This window comes from Vulpes vulpes, chromosome 11, assembly GCF_048418805.1.
Source record: "Vulpes vulpes isolate BD-2025 chromosome 11, VulVul3, whole genome shotgun sequence".
NCBI classification, from domain to species: Eukaryota; Metazoa; Chordata; class Mammalia; order Carnivora; family Canidae; genus Vulpes; species Vulpes vulpes.
In genome coordinates, this window is record NC_132790.1 from 83,308,676 (window position 1) to 83,328,496 (window position 19,821).

At 38.9% G+C, this 19,821-nt stretch overlaps 1 protein-coding gene across 2 annotated transcripts in view; it reads left to right on the forward strand.

The window, feature by feature from the left end:
* The window catches only part of PCCB (propionyl-CoA carboxylase subunit beta), a 97,020-nt gene that overhangs the window by 23,766 nt on the left and 53,433 nt on the right, over positions 1 to 19,821 (forward strand). For both annotated transcript variants that reach the window (XM_026015497.2, XM_026015498.2), the window contains 3 exons: positions 11,438 to 11,546; positions 15,263 to 15,383; positions 17,114 to 17,195. In XM_026015497.2, coding sequence (XP_025871282.2) covers positions 11,438 to 11,546; positions 15,263 to 15,383; positions 17,114 to 17,195 — 312 coding nt within the window. The remainder of the gene's footprint in view (positions 1 to 11,437; positions 11,547 to 15,262; positions 15,384 to 17,113; positions 17,196 to 19,821) is intronic.

Consider the following 19,821-nt stretch of genomic DNA (forward strand, 5'->3'; position numbering starts at 1 on the left):
TTATTAGTTGATACTTTTTAAGAAAATTAGTCTTCATAAAATATGTTTAGTAATAATAAGCAATAAGTGCTAAGACCTATTTGGAGAGGGGTTAGGTAAAAATCCTCCAATATGAGAACACTGTAAACAGGGAATGTAAATAGGGAGCACCTTTTCCTTGAGAATAGTTTGGCAGTACGAATTGAGAAATTTTGAAAAGTGCTTACCCTTTGATCCAGATATCCTGTTCTTTGTGACAGACTGAAAGCCACCTATACGTTCAGCAGGGGTGGGTTTTATTTTTTTTTTAAATCAAAAATACTAAAACATTTTGTTACTTTAAATAATTACCATTTCTGTTTTCATGGCAAGAACATTTAAGAGCTACTCTCCTAGTAATTGTTAATTATAAAATATAGCATTAACAATAAGAATCACTGTGTTGTACATGAGATCCCCAGAACTTATTCATCTTACAGCTGAAAGTTTACACCATTCACCAGGACCTCACATTTCATCTGGTCCCCAACTCCTGGTAACCACCATTCTATTCTATTCTATTTTTATGAGTTTAGCTTTTTAGATTCCACACATAAGTGAGATCATACAATATCTGTCTTTCTACCTCTCTTTTCTTTTTAAGATTTTATTTATTTATTTGAAAGAGAGCTACAGAGGGACACATTTATTTATTCATGAGAGACAACAGAGAGAGAGAGAGAGAGAGAGAGAGAGAGAGAGAGAGAGAGGCAGAGACACAGGTAGAGGGAGAAGCAGGCTCCATGCAGGGAGCCCGACGTAGGACTCAATCCCAGGATTCCAGGATCACACCCTGGGCTGAAGGCAGGGGCTAAAACATTGAGCTACCCAGGGATCCCCAAATCCTGCCATTTGTGACAACATGGATGGACCTTGAGAGCCTTTCACTCATGGCTAATTATTACCCATGCGTAAATGCATGTGCTAAGTGAAATAAAAATCAGAAAGAGAAAGACCGAGGTGCCTGAGTGGCTCAGTTGGTTAAGTGTCTGCCTTCAGTTCAGGTCTTTCTTTCTGTGTCTCTCATGAATAAATAAAATCTTTAAAAAAACAAGAGAAAGATACTGAAGATGACAAAAATAAATGGAAGAGATCCCATGTTCCTGGATAAGAATAATGTTAAAATGTCCATACTACCCAAAGCTACCTATATATTCAATGTAATTCTTTTCAAAATTCCAGTGGCATTTTTGACAAAAAAAAAAAAAAAAATCTAAAATTTGTATAGAACCACAAAAAATCCTGAATAGCCAAAACAATCCTGACAAAGATGAATAAAGTTGGAGATACCATACTTTCTGATCGCAAACTACACTACAAAGTTATAATAATCAAAATAGCATACTACTGGCATAAAAACAGACATACAAACCAACAGAACAGAATCAAGAGACCAAAAGTAAACTCTCATATATACTGTCAGTATTTGAATATTGGCCAAGAATATTCCATGAGGAAATGCTAAGTCTCTTCAATAAAGGATTTTCAGAAAATGGGATCACTACCAGCAAAAGAATGCAATGAAACTCATATATTTGACCAGTCACAAAAATTAACACAAAATAGATTAAAGACTTAAAGACCGGGATCCCTGGGTGGTGCAGCGGTTTGGCGCCTGCCTTTGGCCCAGGGCGCGATCCTGGAGACTGGGGATCGAGTCCCACATCGGGCTCCCGGTGCATGGAGCCTGCTTCTCCCTCTGCCTGTGTCTCTGCCTCTCTCTCTCTCTCTCTCTGTGACTATCATAAATAAATAATAAAAAAAATATATTAAAAAAAAAAAAAAAGACTTAAAGACCTGAAGCCATAAAACTCTTAAAAGAAAACGTAAGGGGCACCTGGGTGGTTTAGTCAGTTAAGCACCTGCCTTTGGCTCAGGACATGATCTCAGGGTCCTGGGATCAAGCCCCACATCAGGCTCTAGAGCAGGGAGCCTGCTTCTGCTTCTCCCTCTGCCCCCTCCCCTGCTTGGCTCTCTCTCTCTCTCTCTCTCAAATAAAATCTTTAAAAAAATTTTTTAATCTTAAAAAAAAAAAAGGAAAACATAGGGAAAATGCTCCTTCATACTGATCTTGGCAACAGTTTTATGGATATGACACCAAAAGCACAAACAACAAAAGCAAAAATTAACAAGTAGGACATCAAACTAAAAGGCTTCTGCACAGCAAAAGAAAATCAACAAAAATGAAAAGGCAACTTACTGAATAAGGGAAAATATTTGCAAATCATTTATCTGAAAAGGGGTTAGTATCAAAAATAGAGAGTTCTTACAACTCAATAACTACTACAACAAAAATCTAAAATGGTAATTATGTGAGATGAAAAATGTGTTAACCTTATTGTGATAAATATTTCACAATATATGCATGTATCAAGTTATATTGTACACCTTAAACTTACAAAGCATTACATGACGATTTTATCAATAAGGCTAGAAAAAAATTTTAATGAACAGAGGATCTCAAAAGACATTTTTCCAAAGAAAATGGTCAACAAGTATATGAAAAGATATGCAACATCATTAATTATCGGGGAGATGTAAATCAAAACCAAAAATTATCACCTCAACCTGTTAGAATGCCTATCATCAAAAAGACAAGAAATTAAGTATTGGCAAGAATGTGAAGAAAAGGGAACTCTTGTGCACCATTGGTAGGAATGTAAATTGATATTATGACTATGGAAAACAGTAGGGAAGTTCCTCAAAAATTAAAAACAGAATTATCATATGATCCAACAGTCCCACTTTTGGATCTATATCAAAGGAAATCATCAACAAAACTAAAAGACAACCTACTAAATGAGAGAAGATATTTGCAAATGACATATCTGATAAAGGGCTAGTAACCAAAATATATAAAGAACTGGAACAGTTCAACACCCCCAAAACAACCCAAACAAAAAATGAGAAGACATTAACAGACATATCTCCAAAGAAGACACACAGGTGGCTAACAGACACATGAAAGGAAACTCAACATCACTCATCATCAAGGAAAAGCGTATCAACTATAATGAAATATCGCCTCACGCCTATCAAAATGGCTGAAATAAAAAACACAAGGAACAAGGGTTGGCAAGGTTGTGGAGAAAAAGGAACCCTCATGCACTGTTGGAAGGAAGGCAAACTGGTGCAGCCACTATGGAAAATAGTAAGGAGGTTCCTCAAAAAAAATTTTTTTAAATACCCTATGATCCAGTAAAAGAAATACCAAAGAATACCAAAACACTAATTCAAAGGGATACACGCACTCCTATGTTTATTGCAGCATTATCTATAATAGCCAAACTATGGAAGCAGCCCAAGTGTCCATGATTGATGAATGGATAAACAAGATGTGATACACACAACACATAGGAATGTTATTCAGCCATAAAAAAGAATGGAATCTTGCCATTTGCAACAACATGGGTAGAGTTAGAGTATAATGCTAAGTGAAATAAGCCAGTCAGAAAGACAAATAATGTGATTTCACTCATATGTGGAATTTAAGAAACAAATCAACAAAGGGAAAAAAAGGCAAACCAAAAAAACAGACTGTAAACTATAAGGAACAGATAGTTACCAGAGGGGATGTGGGTGGGAGATGGGTGAAACAGGTGAAGGGGATTAAGAGTGCACTTATCTTGAAGAGCACTGAGTAATTGCTGGAGTCACTATATTATACACCTGAAACTAAGATAATACTGTCTATCAACTACACTAGAATTAAAAATTTTTAAAAAGGAATGAAATCAGGATCTCAAAGGATATTTGCACTCCTGTGTTCACTACAGTACTATTTACAAAAGCCAAAATACAAAAACAATCTAAGTGTCCAAAAAACAGATGAATGGATAAAGAAAACGCAACACACATACAATATTCAGTCGTGGCAAAGAAGGAAATCCGCCATTTTTTTTTTTTTAAGATTTTTAATTTATTTATTCATGAGAAACACAGGGAGAGAGAGAGGCAGAGACACAGAGGGAGAAGCAGGCTCCATGCATGGAGCCCAACGTGAGACTGGATCCCGGGTCTCCAGGTTCGCACCCTGGGCTGAGGGCGGCGCTAAACCGCTGAGCCACCGGGGCTGCCCTATCTTTAGTGTCTTTCATCAAAGTTTTATAGTTTTCAATGTATAGATCTTTCACCTCCTTTGTTAAATTCATTTGTAATATTTTGTTATGTTTGATGCTTTTGTGAATGGACTGGCTTTCTTTTTTAGGTATTTTATTAGTGTATAGAAATGCTACTGATTTCAGTGTTTTTTTTTTTTTTTTTTGTATGTTTTCTCATTAGTTACACCAGATGATAAAATATAAAGTGAAATAACAAACTGTGTCATCAATCTGTAAATAAAGAGACCAGGGGAACAGAATTGAGAAATAGATGTGAATATGCTTGGATATTTAGTTTCTGATGAAATGGATATTATTCTATTCAGGGTCACCCATAATGTCAGTTTTTTGTATCAGAAACGTCAAAGGTTCCAGCATTTCTAAAACCAGTTGACATTTCTCAGTCATCATCTTACTTGACCTTTCAACTTTTGACCTACTGATCACTCCTTCCTTTGAAACTTTGAAGCACCATCATTTTTGGTTTTCTTCCTCTAGCTCTTCTCTCCTTCCTTGGGTGATTTTCTTATCCCATCTCAAGACTTTAAATATCCATCTATGGGCTGACAGGTCTCAAATCTGTGTCTTTGGGATGGAACACTCCTGACATTCAGTTGCCTACCAGTGTTTCCATTTGGATGTTAGTAGGTTTCGGTCTCTTACATGCCTTTTCCAGAGTGCTTTCCTGTAAGCCTTTCCTATCTCAATAAATGGTAAGTCCAGACTTCCAGTGGCTCAGGTAAAAAACATTGCACTATTTTAACTCCCCTTTTTTGTCACATGTTAAATTCAGTTCCATATCATATTCACTCTACTTTAGGATGTAATCTAAAATCAAATTGCTGCATACTTCTTACTACTTACACTACTACCATTTTGATCCAAGCATCCCACCTGGATAATTGCAGTATCCTGACTTGTCTCCCTGATTCTGTCTTTGCCTCCTCTCATTTCATTTAGAAATTTTGAAGCACTGTTAATTGTCTCATACTCAAGGAAGTATGTAAAATATGTACAGTTTGGAAAAAATTAAGTGCAAATCTGTGTAAATAACATTGTGTTCAAGAAATGGCCTCCAGGAACCCTGCTCCCATTACCTTTCCCAATCACTATTGCCTTCATTCATCCTATCCAGAATAATTTATGATCTCAACTTTTATGGTATTATTTGTATTTGCTTTGCTTTATGGTTAAAAACTGTGATTTAGTGTTGCCTATTTTGACCCTTAATATAAGGAAAAATCCTATAATATTTATTCTTTTGTTCATTTTTTTGTGCATGGCTGTGACTCATTATGTTTTTAAGATTTATCCATGTTCTTTGTAAATACAGTTCATTCATTTTAATAGCTCTGTAGTAAATTATCTTAACACATTCATCCATTCTTACCACCATTTGTGTTTAAAGATTTTTGCCATTGCCAATGATGCTGTTCTAAGCATTCTTATACCTTTACCTTTGTTTTAGGTTCTCAGGGTAAGGGTGTAGTTATGTCATAGGATGTACATATCTTCATCTTTTTTAAGTAATGCTTAACTGTTCATTAAAGAGGTTGCAGCAATTTACACTTCTTTTTGCAGTGCATGACAATTTCACTTGTTTCACATCCTTGCCAGCACTTTTTAAAATATAATTTAATTATGCCAATTCACATGTGATATTATTTCTTATTGCATTTCCCTGACTAATGAGGTTTGGCACCTTTTCATATGTTTCTTGTTTTGTGGTATGCCTGTTTATCTATATGGCCCATTTTAAAAATAGTGTTTTTTTTTCCTTGTTTTTAGGAGTTCTTTGTATATTCTGGCTATCAGTTGGATGTTGCACCTGTCTTCTCCCACACTGTGATTTGCAGTTTTCCTCCTCTAAGTGCTACCTTTTGTACAGGGTTTTTGAAAAGTCTTTATTTTGAAATCTCCAATTTGCAGAGTTCTTAACCATTTGTGAGTGGATTGTGTATATCATGTCTCTTTACACTTAATGCTTCAGGGTATATTTCTTAAGAATTCTGGTGTTTTTTTTACACAATCAGTTGTTAAATTCAAGAAGTTTAGCAATGATGTAGTACTTTAAAAAAAGTGGTAGTAAAATGTACAAAAAAAGTTTGAAATGGTAAATTGCAGTTGTAGTTCTGTGGTGTTAGGTACATTTACATTTTTGTGCAACCATCACCACCATCTATCTCCAGAACTTTTTCATGTATCCCAGCTGACACTATGTACTTATTAAACACTAGCTTACCATTCCCCACTACTCCTAGCACTGTTCTGTCTCTATGAATTTGTGGAATCATAGACTATTTGTCCATTTGTGACTGGCTTATTTCAGTTAGCATATTGTTTTCAGAGTTCACCCATGTTGTAATATGTGTCAGGATTGCCTTCCTTTTTAATGCTGATTAATGTCCCTTGTATGTATATACCACATTACATATCTATTCATCTGTCAGTGAACACTTGAGTTGTTTTCATCTTTGGCTATTGCAAATAATACTACAACAAATATAGTGCACAAGTATCTATTTGAATCTCTGTTTTAGTTTGTTAGGGCATACACCTAGGAGTGGAATTACTGGGTCAAATGTTACTTCTCTTTAATGTTTTTAGGAAGCATCATACTGTTTTCCTATGCTATTTTCCACAGTGGCTGCTCCATCTTACATTTCTCCCAGCAATGCACAAGGGTTCTGGTTTCTCTATATCATCATCAACACTTATTATTTTGTGTTTTTTGAGAATAGCCATCCTAATGGATGTGAAGTAGTAGTTCATCTTGGTTTTCATTTATATTTCCCAAATAACTAGGGATGTTGAGTGTCTTTTTATACTCTTATTGGCCATTTGTATCTTCTTTGGAGAAATGCTATTTAAGTTCATTTAAAAAAAAAAATTGAAGTAGTTGACTTCTGTATCGTTGACACACAATATTATATTAGTTTCATGTGTAGGACAGTGATTGGACAACTCTATACCTTATTCTGCGCTCACCAGAAGTACAGCTTCCATCTTACCATAAGATACTAATACAGTACCATAGACTATATTTCCCATGTCGTACCTTTTGTCCCTGTGACTTATTCATTTCTATAATCAGAAGCCTGTACTTCTCACTCCCTGTGACCTATTTTGCCCATTCTCCTACTTCTAACCCTCTAGAAACCACCAGTTTGTTCTCTGTATTTAGGGTCTCTGTCTGCCTTATTTGATTTTGTTCATTTGCTTTGTTTTTTTAGATTCCACATATAAGTGAAATTCTAGGGTATTTGTCTGACTTATTTCACTTAGCATGATACCCTCTAGGTCCTATCATGTTGTCACAAATGACAAAATTTCATTTTTTTTAATGGCTGAATAATATGCTATTGTGCATACACACACACACCACATCTTCTTTATCCGCTCATCTGTCGGTAGACACTTGGGTTGCTTCCACATCTTGGCTGTTGTGAATAATGCTGCAGTAAACGTAGGGCCACATATATCTTTTTGAATTAGTGTTTTTGTTTTCTTTGGGTAAATACCTGGTAGTGGAATTACTAGATCACATGGTAATTCTACTTTTAATTTTTTGAGGAACCTTTGTACTGTTTTCCATAGTGGCTGCACCAGTTTGCATTCCCACCAACAGTACATGAAGGTTCCTTTTTTTCCATATTCTTGCCAACACTTGTTATTACCTGTGTTTTTGATTTTAGCCATTCTGACATGTGTGAGGTGTTACGTTATTGTGGTTTTGATTTGCTTTTTCCTGATGACGTTGAACATCTTTTATGTATCTTTTGGCCATCTGGATGTGTCTTTGGAGGAATATCTGTTCATATCTTCTACCCATTTTCAATGGGATTATTTGTTTTGATGTCAGTTTGTATTGGTATTGGATATTAACCCCGTATCAGATATATCAAATGTAAATATTTTCTCCCATTCATACGTTGCCTTTTTGTTTTGATCATTTCCTTTGCTTTGCAAAAGCTTTTTTTTATTTTGTTGTAGTCCCAGTAGTTTATTTTTGCTTTTGTTTCTTTTGCTTGAGGAGATATTTGGGATCTTTCTTGCATGTTGCATGTTTACAGCTATAACTTCCCCTCCTAGCACTGCTTTTATTCTATCTAAGTTTTTGTATGTTGTATCTTCACTTTCACTTGTCTTAAGTTATTTTCCAATTTCATTTGATTTTAGGCTTTGGCATAATGGTTTTTAAAGAGTGTGATGTTTAATTTCCACATATTTGAATTTTCTCATTCTTTTTCTAGTTTCATCCTATTGTGATTGAAATCATACAAATTGTTTTGTCATCTTTTTCAATTTAAGACTTGTTTTATGTGTGCCCAATATATAATGTATCCTATATAATACTTTAGTCTCTTCTACCATTCAGATTTTGATTTGGTCAGTTGTCCCAATAGTGTCCTTTATAGCATTTTTTTCTTCCATTAAAGGATCCATTTGGGGATCACATATTGCATTTAGTTGTCATATCCTGTTAATGTCCTTTAATTGCAACAGTTCTTCAGACTTTGTCATGATAGTGATGTTTTTGTAGACTACAAAACAAATTATTAGATTGTTCCTCAGTTGTGTTTATCTCATGTTTCCTAATGATTAGATTCAGATTATTTTTTAAAAATATTTTATTTATTTATTCATGAGAGACAGAGGCAGAGATACAGGCAGAGGGAGAAGCAGGCTCCACGCAGGGAGCCCGACATGGGACTCGACCCAAGGACTCCCAGATCACGCTCTGAGCCGAAGGCAGGCGCTCAACCGCTGAGCCACCCAGGGATCCCTAGATTCAGATTAGGTATAACAGTGATGCAGCCTGCTCAGGTGATCACATCTAGAGACAAGTGTTGTCCATCTGCCCCTCACCGGCAATATTTGATCACTGTTCAAGGTGTTGTCTGGTTTCTCTGCTGTGTAATTAGTGTTTTTCTTTTTGTAACTGATTAATACTTGTTGGGAGATAGAGACTATGTAAGGATGCTGCTTGACATTATACTTTTTCTCCTTGATTTAGCATCTATTGAGAACAATTGTCCAAACCAATTTTTGCAAAATTATTTACCAGCTCTACCATTTGCTTCGTATCAGTTGGCATCCTACCCTAAGGAAAAGCCCTGCTTTCTTGGGTATTTATTTATTTCACAGATTTATTATTAATGTGGATTCTTGGATTTCCTCTTTTACTCAGGTGTTTCTAGTCTATTACTAGCATTATTTGTTTTCATGCTCAAATTGCCCTCACTTAGCCAGTGAGGAGTCTTTTAAGCTGGCTTCTGTGCCCTTTTGATGGGAGAACCAAAGTGAAATGTATACTTTATGGGTAGTGTGTCTTAGTTAAACTTTTTTCAACCCCCCAAAGTCATGAAGATCATTTCTATTTTATAAAAGCTTTATTATTTTAATTTTACCTTTCTACACTTACGTTTAAATCTTGTCGGAATTGAAGTTTATACATAGTATGAAATAGAGGCTAGTTTCTTTTCTTTTCTTTTCTTTTCTTTTTTTTTTTTAAGAAAGTTACCTAGTTGACCTAGAGCCTTTTAGTGAAAAAAAAAAAAAAAAATCTTTCCTACTCTGTAATGCCACCTATATCATGAATCAAGTATCTATATATCAAGAATGTTTTACTGAGCTCTTTTGGTCTGTTCACTTATCCTTGCACCAGCGCCACACTGTCTTCATTACAGTGGCTGTATGACGAATGCTGATGGCTGGTAATAGCAAGTTGTCCCTCTTTATTCTTCTTCAAGTGGTATGAGATATTCTTGGCTCTTTGCATTTCCACATTTTTTACAACTTTGAGTTAGAATTCTATGATGAACTGCACATATTTAAGTTGTGCAGTTTGAGTTTTGACACATACATACAAATGTGTCATGACCCATTTGTCATGAAGCCATGACCACAGTCAAGATAATGAACATAGCCACCACCCCCAAAAGTTTCCTCATATATCTTTGTAATCCATCCTTCCCTCTCAGCCCTGTCTCTAGGTAACCATTCATCTGCTTTCTATCGCAATAAACTAATTTACATTTTCTAGAGTGTTATATAGACAGAATCATTCAAAATGACACTATATAAAACACATACAAAAAGTGTGTACTTTTTTTTTTTTCCTTTTCCATTGGGTGTGGAATGGGTGGATGCTGGCTCCTTTACCTTGGGATAATTATTCTGAGATTCACTTGTTGATGGACATTGGATTGTTTTCCAGTTTTTGAATATTATGGATAATGCTATTGTGAACATTTATGAGTCTGTGGATTTGGAAGAAAGACCTTTCTAGCTAGACCTTTCTAGCAGGATTTCAAGCCAAGGACCCATAAAATTGACTGCTAAAACACATATATTAGTCTAAGGACTAATTTCTTCACCACACAAAAATAAATATCCAATAGAAAAATGGGCAAAGAAAATGAACAGTGAGCTGCCAGAGATGACTATAGTAAGATATTGGCTGCAGAATTGCTTGTTTAGCAAAATATTGAAAATAATCTTAATGCCTATCAGTATGTGACAGTTAAATGATTATATATGACCTACTTATATTATACAGAACGGTCTTCAAGAAGTTTCAGAGCAATGCATGTAGGACACTGCACTAGAAAGAAAATAAGAGGACAGATGTATGTGTTAATGCTCACATATGTATGGATCTCTTGCAAGGAGAGAAATTGACAGTGGTTGCCTTTGGGGAGGGAAATTAGAGGCCTAGAAATAAGGGCTTGTATATAGACTTATGTTCTACTGTCTCTCCTATTGTTTTAAAATTTTTTATGATACGCCTTTATCTTTAAATTACAAACTTAAAAAAATAAAAACTAAAAATTAAAAGTCCGTCACACTCTTAAAACCCTGAAGCATTGATTGTTATGGTCTCCAAATGGCTTAATTTAAGGTGGCTGGTTAATTTTAGGTAAACTATATTTACTGTGTCAGTGACTCACTTTCCCTGTTTATAAATGGGAGTGATAATAGTACTGAGGCTTACTGACATAATCCCATGAAGTACTTTAGAAAAATGCTTGGCGTACAGCAAGCTCTGAATAAGGGCCGCCATAATTAAGGTGTTTACAGATGGATGACCCTGAAACATTAGGCACACTGCACATAATTTTACTGAGGTAGAACCATGCAAGGAGGATTTTCTTAGTAGTGAGTCAGGGAAACCTTGGGTCTTTAGTTTGGATAGGTATCTTTGAGCAGCATCCTAACCTGCTTCTGTTACCACATCACTAACTTCTCTGCTTTTGTCTTGGCTGTGTCAACTCTAAGATGCTCTGAGATTGATCCATCTGGAATTCTGATTTCAGGATACTTCTTACCTGTTCATCACTGGCCCAGATGTCGTGAAGTCTGTCACCAATGAGGATGTTACTCAGGAGGAGCTTGGTGGTGCCAGAACGCATACCACCATGTCAGGTTAGAGTCCTTCAGGCTCACCTTACTATTTTTATTATTTTTTTATTTTTTAAAAATTTTTATTTATTCATGAGAGACAGAGAGGCAGAGACACAGGCAGAGGGAGAAGCAGGCTCCAATGCAGGGAGCCCAATGCAGGACTCGTTCCCAGGTTTCTAGGATCACGCCCTGGGCCGAAGGCAGTGCTAAATTGCTGAGCCTCCCAGGCTGCCCTCACCTTACTATTTTTAAACTCTGAGACATGGACACTGCCAAAGAGAATGGCAATCTTTTATTAATATCACTTAATTGGCTGAATTTGAGAGGACAGTAGTATGGAATATTTACTACAAATGTAATAAGATAGATTTAGTAGCTCAAATTGGTTAAAACAAAAATAAGCTACTACTAAAGTCTCAATGTTCTTTAAATTTTTAAAACCAACTGAAATGATAGTTACAAGAGGAATGATTTATATACACACACACACTCTTTTGAACCTTTAAAAATATGCTATACTGTGACTTTTTTTTTAAGATTTTTTTAAGATGGGCTTAATCTCAGGACCCTCAGGATCATGACCTGAGCCAAAGGCAGACACTTAACATACTGAGTCACCCAGGTGCCCCTGTGAGTTTCTTTTAATCCAAAGTTGAGGTATGTCTTAGATGGCAGTATTAGCAATTGCCATTGGCCAGGTACAGTCATAATATGATGGTCATGGCCCACATTTTCACAAACTTGGTTACAGCTCTTCTTTGAGGTTATGTGCCACACATGCAAAGTTCAGAATGTATAAAGATTATTCTGTACTTTGGACTGAAACAAAGATTATTGCTTTTTTTTTTTTTTAAAGATTTTTTTTTACTTATTCATGAGAGATACAAAGAGAGAGGGGCAGAGACAGAGGCAGAGGGAGAAGCAGGCTCCCTGTGGGGAGCCTGATGTGGGACTCAATTCCAGGACCTTGGGATCACACCCTGAGCCAGAGATGCACAACCACTGAGCCACCCAAGCATCCCAAAGTTATTGTTTATATAGAGAGGCACAGAAATGGGAATAGGGCGTGAATTGACATTAATGAAGACCTTTGTTATTAGAGGAATGATGAGAATTCCATATATTTTTGGAAAGAGACACCAGATTGTGAAAGGATTGCCTGTGATAGAATAAACAGTGTAACTGAAGGCAAGAGAAATTGCCTCTCTGAAATTGAAAGATTTCAATTGATTTATACACTGATTTTATATACTTCAGTGTACTGTGATTAAGACATTGAGTCATCACTTAGTTCTCAGCATTTTTTTCTTAGTCACACCTCCATTATATGTGTGAAATCTTCCAATTGATCCAATATCTTTTTGTTTTTGTCTTTTTAGAGATAGAGGGAGAGGAAGAGAGGGAGTCTAAAGCAGGCTGCACACCCAATGTGGAGCCTGACTCAGCACTCCATCTCGTGACCCTGAGGTCATGACCTGAGCCAAAATCAAGAGGTGGATGCTTAACTGACAGAGCCACCCAGGTGCCCCAGTTTTTTTGTTTTTTAAAATCAGGGGTCTTGACCCCACCCAACCCATAAAAGTTGTTCATTTTCCACCTTGGGTTGGCATCAGCTTTGACTCATTCCTTGCTCTCAGCTCCGTCTCTAGCATACAGCTAGAATGAGAACTCTTCTCATTGCTGACTCCACCACAGTTGGTCCTCACACTCTTATCTCATGGTTTAATTAACAGCAGTTTTTCTTTTTACGGGAATCTAAAATAATATTGAATATTTGTGACATCTGATGTATTTAGCTCTCCAGAGCAAGACCTAAATGATGCTCTATACATATTTTTCCTTGTTCTTAAAACAGCTTTATTGATATATAATTTACAAGTTATACATGTGATATACTAAGAGTATATAATTCAATGATTTTACGTATTCAGTGTTTTTCAGTTATCACCACAATTTTAGAACCTTTTCATCACTCCCAAGAAGCCCTGCATCCATTAGCACCATTTCCCCCAAATAGTCCACCTCTAGCCAGTCAGTGATCTTCCTTCTGTTTCTGTGGATTTGTCTATTCAAAATATATGTGAAATGGAAATAAATGGAGTCCTGCGATATATGGTCTTTCGTGAGTAGTTTCTTGTACTTAGCATACCATTTTTAAGGTTAATCCATGTTGCAGCAAGGAAAATATTTCAGTGTATGATTGTACCACATTTTATTCATTGATCAGTTGGACATTTGAATTGCTGCAACTTTTTGGCTGCCATTAATATGCTGCTGTAAACATTCATGTACAGGTTTTGTGTTTCATGTTTTTGTTGCCTCTGTATATACCTAGGAGTGGAATTTCTGGGTCAAATGCTAACTCTCAATTTTTGAGGAACTGCCACACTGTCCTTCAAAGTGGCTACGCCAATTTATAAGTTTTTTTTTTTTTAAGATTTTATTTATTCCTGAGAGACACAGAGAGATAGAGACATAGGCAGAGGGAGAAGCAGGCTCCCTCCAGGGAGCCTGACGTAGGACTGGATCCCAAGACCCTAGGATCATTCCCTGAGCCGAGGGCAGACGCTCAACCACTGAGCCACTCAGGTGTCTCTATAAGTATTTCTTGAACAAAAGAATTCTGTGTTGAGCTGAAACATTTATTCAGTAGATGTTCATTGCATGCCTGTGTGTCAAGCATTGCCCTATGTGCTAGGAATACCTTTGTGAAAGAAAAAAGATCCTACCTCTGTGGGTCTTATATTCTAGCACAAGAGATAGACCATAAACAACTTGATAAATAAAGACCATTGTATAGTATGTTAGAAGGTAATCTGTGCTATGGAAAAAATACAACAGGGTAAAGGGGCCTGGGATTTTTATAGTTTGAAGTGGGGTGGTAAGAATAGGCCTCGCTCTGAGGGTAGCAGTTGAGCAGATCTGAAGGAATTAACTGCATGACTGTCTAGGGGAGAACATTGCAGGCAGAGAGAGTAGCCAGTGCAAAGGAGGGAGCGAGAATGGCTGGCATGTTCAGTGAACAGCAAGGAGGGTGGCTGGAGACATGACATAATCTGGCTTAAAAAGTTCAGTTTGGCTGCTGTGTGGAGAAGAGGTGGTAGGAGAAATAGTGGAAGCAGGGAGTCTGGGAGAGAGTTTCTGGCCCTACTTCATCATGTCTGTGGCATTGTTTGGCTGTTCTTTGATTTCAGAGTATTCTTGAGGAATGATGGCTTCCTTTCTCACCAGGCCCACGTGGTTCTGCTCCTTCCCCTCCACCATTCCTGAGGACCATGACTGGGTCCATTATTCTTTTTTTTTTTTTTTTTTTAATTTTCAGCATTTTTGAAAGCTAAGTGATCTATAACTAGGCGTGATTCTTGATGTGGGACTATAGTGGTTAAGATGGGCTGGGTTCTACTCTGCTAGAACTGATATTCTAGGGGAGATGTCATGCAGACAGCAGGGAAATGGACAATAGGTATTGTGGAGAAGAGAGTGAAGAAAATGCCTGTACAGGATGGCGATGGCACATGAGGGCTGTGGGGAATAAAGAAAGGCATGACCTTGCAGAGATGTGTGGGTATAGAGCAGAGGGACCAGGGTGCACAGACAAGGGGGTGTGGTGTGTGCTATCTCATCCTCACAGAGCTATGAGTAGTCTGCAGACACGCCTTAGGAGGGGCAGGTGCATATGAAGCAGCACCTTTGGCCTGACAGGTGGCCAGGCCATCATAGCTTCTCTATTTTCTCAGGTGTTGCCCACAGAGCTTTTGAAAATGATGTTGATGCCTTGTGTAATCTCCGGGAGTTCTTCAACTACCTGCCGCTCAGCAATCAGGACCCAGCTCCCATCTGTGAATGTCATGATCCCAGGTGAGTTGCAGGCAAGCGCACTGACTCTCATTGCCCTTTTCTGGCTTCTCTGCCCTGACAGGACCTCCATGGTCTGCCTTATTGGGCAGCTTGGAGTAGACTGTGGAGTGGAGCCAGTGAGGCTCCCAGGTGTCGGCACGGTGGTGGCATGTTTGAGTACAGGAACAAAGAAAAATTTTATTTGTATCCACTTTTTTTCCTGTAATATCTGATAAATAGCTTGGGAGTAAAAAGCCTCCTCCCCCACAATTGACTTCTGTCAGTCCTGATTTGTCCAGAATTGGAAATGAAAATGTATTTTGTTTTGACGTGAAATGGTACAGATAATGCGCCCTTTAGGAAACATGCTTGTACACATCTGCTTGTGGCAGCGTAGGGGAAGGGTGAATTGCTGGCCTCCTAGTGAAGACTCTCTCCTTCATGCTATTGGGGCTACTGCCTGATGTGGGGGCACCACTTAGTAAGCCAGAGGTTCAGCTGGGGAACTACTGCTTTAGATCTCTGGGTGCTTTCTTCTCCATTTTGTTTCCACTCTGAGATTCAAACTTTAGACTCAAGCTACTTCAAACTCACTTGGCCTGGCCTTTGTTTTGCAGAAGGGATTTAGAATTATATCTCACAGTAAGAAGCCATTAGTAGACATTGCTCCATGGGATGGACCTGGGCTCCCACCTGCCTCAGCCCCACTCCTTAGAGGACCTAAGTCCTGATGTATTATGTATAGTCATGAAAGGGAGGGTGTTCACAGGCCCATAGTGATGGACACAGCCTCTTTTTCTGAGACTCTATACTATTTGGGGTTCTTGAAAAGTTTAGGACACCATTTGAAGGTATTAGAGCCCAGGGGCCTAGGAATGACTGAATAGCCTGCTTAGGCCCAGCCATATCTCCTCTCCATGTGATCCCAGAGTAGCTTGTATATAGGTTGCAAATGAAAAGTAAGGGGGAGGACTTTATCCAGTAGGGCTATATTCAATACCCTAGTGTAGAGTTCTCTGGGAAGTTGAGCTTAATGGGGCATGTGGCTATACCAAGGCCAAACCTCAGCTCAGGTATATACCTCAGGGCCTGAATAACACTTGCCTGCCTGTCTGGGCCAGGAGGAGGTGAGAGCATGTGGGAGAACAGCATGTTGCTGCCAAGTCCTCCTGTGGTATGGCAGTGGGTCATGGCGGGCTCCTTCCTCAGCCACGTAGATGCATGAGGAAGCAGAGAGCCATGAGCCTAGCTCTGGTTAGTCCTCAGTGATTCTCCCCACCAGAGGGCCTGGAGTTTAATTTTTTGGTAAAGGAGCTCTAGCAGGTTTATTTTCCAAAAGGAATGTGAACCCACAGTGTTCAGTAGCAGAATTCTGACTTTGCATTTCCAGGTCATTGTTCTTTTATTTTTAATGTCTCAGGAAGTGAGAGCAGGACTTGCTAGAACAGTATTGTCTTCACTGCAGTCCTATAGCGCCCCACACCATGGGAGGTGTTCAGAGAGGATAAATGATAGAACCACATTCAGGAGAATAAGCTCATTTTTCCCCAGTAAATCAAAACAAAGATCTTTTGGGTTAATATCAAACTCAAGTTCAGTTTGACATGGTGGTGAGAAAGGAATGCATTTTTCAGGATACTTTGCAAGCCCAATAGGGACAGAATCCGCCTAATCCTCTTGATGTCTCTCCCATCCCCCAGCCACTGGCTCTTCCCATGTTGATTGTATTTGCTTTTTTTTTCTTTTCAAAGTGACCGTATGGTTCCTGAGCTTGACACAATTGTCCCCTTGGAATCGACCAAAGCCTACAACATGGTGGACATCATTCATTCTGTAAGTGCCACATCTGCTGGCCTTGTCTGTGCTAGCTCAGCCATGACGAAGGTCCTTGTGCTTTGGCGTAGGGAGGAATTGCCAAGCCCACAGGCTTTAATGTTGGGCATCACAAGCAGAGCATGGCGGGCACAGGACAGGGGCCACTCAGTAGTGAGTTCTAGGAAGAGCTGGTGGTGGTAGCCGTGCTACTGGCTCTCCTGGACTTGGGTGGGGGGAGGGTGGCAAGCCAGTTGAACAAGGAGATTTCAGGGGTCTTTAGACAGGACTGTGAGGTGCGTAGAGAAGGGTCTATGTCCCCAAAGTCTGGAGTTTAGGTCAGGGAGACTTTTGGTTAGGAACCTTTGTTTGGACCTTATGCTCAGTGGGCATTTGTTTTTCTAGAGAAATGAGAGTACACAAGTTATCCTATGACAAGATAGTAGGGGTATGTGTAGGTCTGGAGAGGACAAGTGTCATTTTTACCTTTTTTCTCTGTGTAGCAGATTCCTGGATCATTAAGTGAAAAAGTCAGTGTTGGGGCAAGTTGGAGGCATGACCATGTCTCCCACATACTCTCATGTGTATACTGTGCTCTCTGCAGTCCTTGCTTGATGGAACACAGGTGGCTCTGTGGGCACAACCTTTCCCAGAGTCCTGGTTCTCCCAGTGGCCTGTACCCTTCTCCCCTATTCTGGGGAGCCAGCATGAACCAGCAGCCATGGCTAGACTCCACTTCTCCTCATTGCTGGATTCTGTAGCCTGTTGAATACCATTTGAGCTGTGAAGAATAGATCTTGATACCAGTTTGCCTTTCTCTGACCTCAGCTTGAGGGACTCTCTGTACCCTCATACTTGTGCCTGTCTCCCACTGCCTCTGCTCCCTGACTCTCCAGCCTTCAATCTTCCCATTCCTGTGGAGCCCTCAGCCCTCCTGGCCTCTACCTTCTTGGCTCAGCTTAGAATCTGCCTTTCTGCCAGGTACCAATGGCCAGGCACTGTTCTCAGTACTGGAACTATAGGATACTGTGACGGACAAAATCCCTGCCTCAGGGACCTTTATATTTGGGTGAGAGAGATGGAGAGCAAACGTGTACATGGCATGGGTAGTTTTAGGTGCAAAGAAGGTAAAATAGGGTCTCTGTCGTTAGCTCCCCTGATTCTTTTGCTCTGTAGAGCCTCATCTGCTTCATCTGCGGCTGCTAGAAGAAAGCCCAGAGCCCTACTGTAGCTGGCCTGGGCACTCAGGGTGCCTGTCTGGCCTCCCCTCAGCACCTGTTCTTATCTTCTTCACTTCCTAAGGGTAGATCTGACCCTTCCCTTCTCTGCTCCCACTCTGGTCTGATGACTTGGGTATTTTCTCCTTCATGGAGAAAATTGAAAGCATCAGGTTCCTTACACCCTGTAGGTGAGGATTTCTCCATCTCGCCGTCCCTCCATGTCTCCCCAGACTTGAAGAATAGGGTGCCTCTACCTGGGCTTCTGACTCCATCCTTCCCCACCTGGTGTCTTGCTTTCTTGACCGGTTTTTGTAAATCTCTTAATTTCTTCTTCCTTTTACTCCTCCCTCTAGCAATAAATATGTATGAACAAGCTTTGGTATATATATATATATATATATAAATTTTTTTTTTGTCTGCTAAAAAAGAAAAAAAACCTTCTTAACCCATATCTCTGTTTAACTGCTGTCCAAATTTTCTCCCTTTCCACTTAAAGCCCTCTTGTCTCTTTCCTCCTCACTGGAATGTGGCCTCTGATTTTCTCTTTCTTGAATGATAGACCTGCTAATGACTTCTCTAGTTGCTAAATCCAGGGGATTAAGTCTTTAAATAGATATAGTTAGAGGTAACCATTATGAAAAAATACTTCCTTAAGTAACAGAAAAACGTATGTAGAACAGATCAAATGAAATGCATCACATAGAGAAACAGAAGCCTGTCTCCCTGGTGATCTCATGCCAGTCACTCTTTCTATGCAAGCCTCTAGAGAAACTACCATACTGACTTTTGACAGTGTAGATTAGGATTTTTTGTTTTTCTCCATTGTATAAGCAGAATTCTATGGCTTCCTGTGTCTGGCTTCTTTGACTTAACATTGTGTTTGTGAGATTTGTTCATATTGTTCTCATTGGTCTCTCTTTAGTCTCTTGTATGAACAGACCACAGTTGACCTACTATTGGTGGGCATTTGGGTCATTTTTAGTTTGGGACTGTTAGCGATAATTCTGATATGAACACTTTGTTAACGTGATTTATTAAGTAAATTACACATTTCTGTTGGAGCTCTACAGTGAAAGTACCACGTTGTAGGATGTGCTTGTCTTTAGTGGATGTTGCCAAAGTGGCTTCCAAGGGATTATGCCAATTGGCACCCCCACCAGCAGCATCTCAGGGTTCCAGTTGCTTCACAGTCTCTTCGACATTCAGCCACAATCATGGTGCCTTCATTATTGACAGTTTATGGGATGCTTTTACATCTGGCAGGAATAGTTCCTATTGATGACTATTCAGAGTTTTCTTGCCTAGTCTTGCTTGTTTGCTTTTCCACATGAACTCTAGAGTTTGTCTTGTTTTGGGGGCAGTGGCAGTGGAAATAGGGAATCCTGTTGCTTTTATTGAGATCCTGTTAAAATCATGTTAAAACCTAA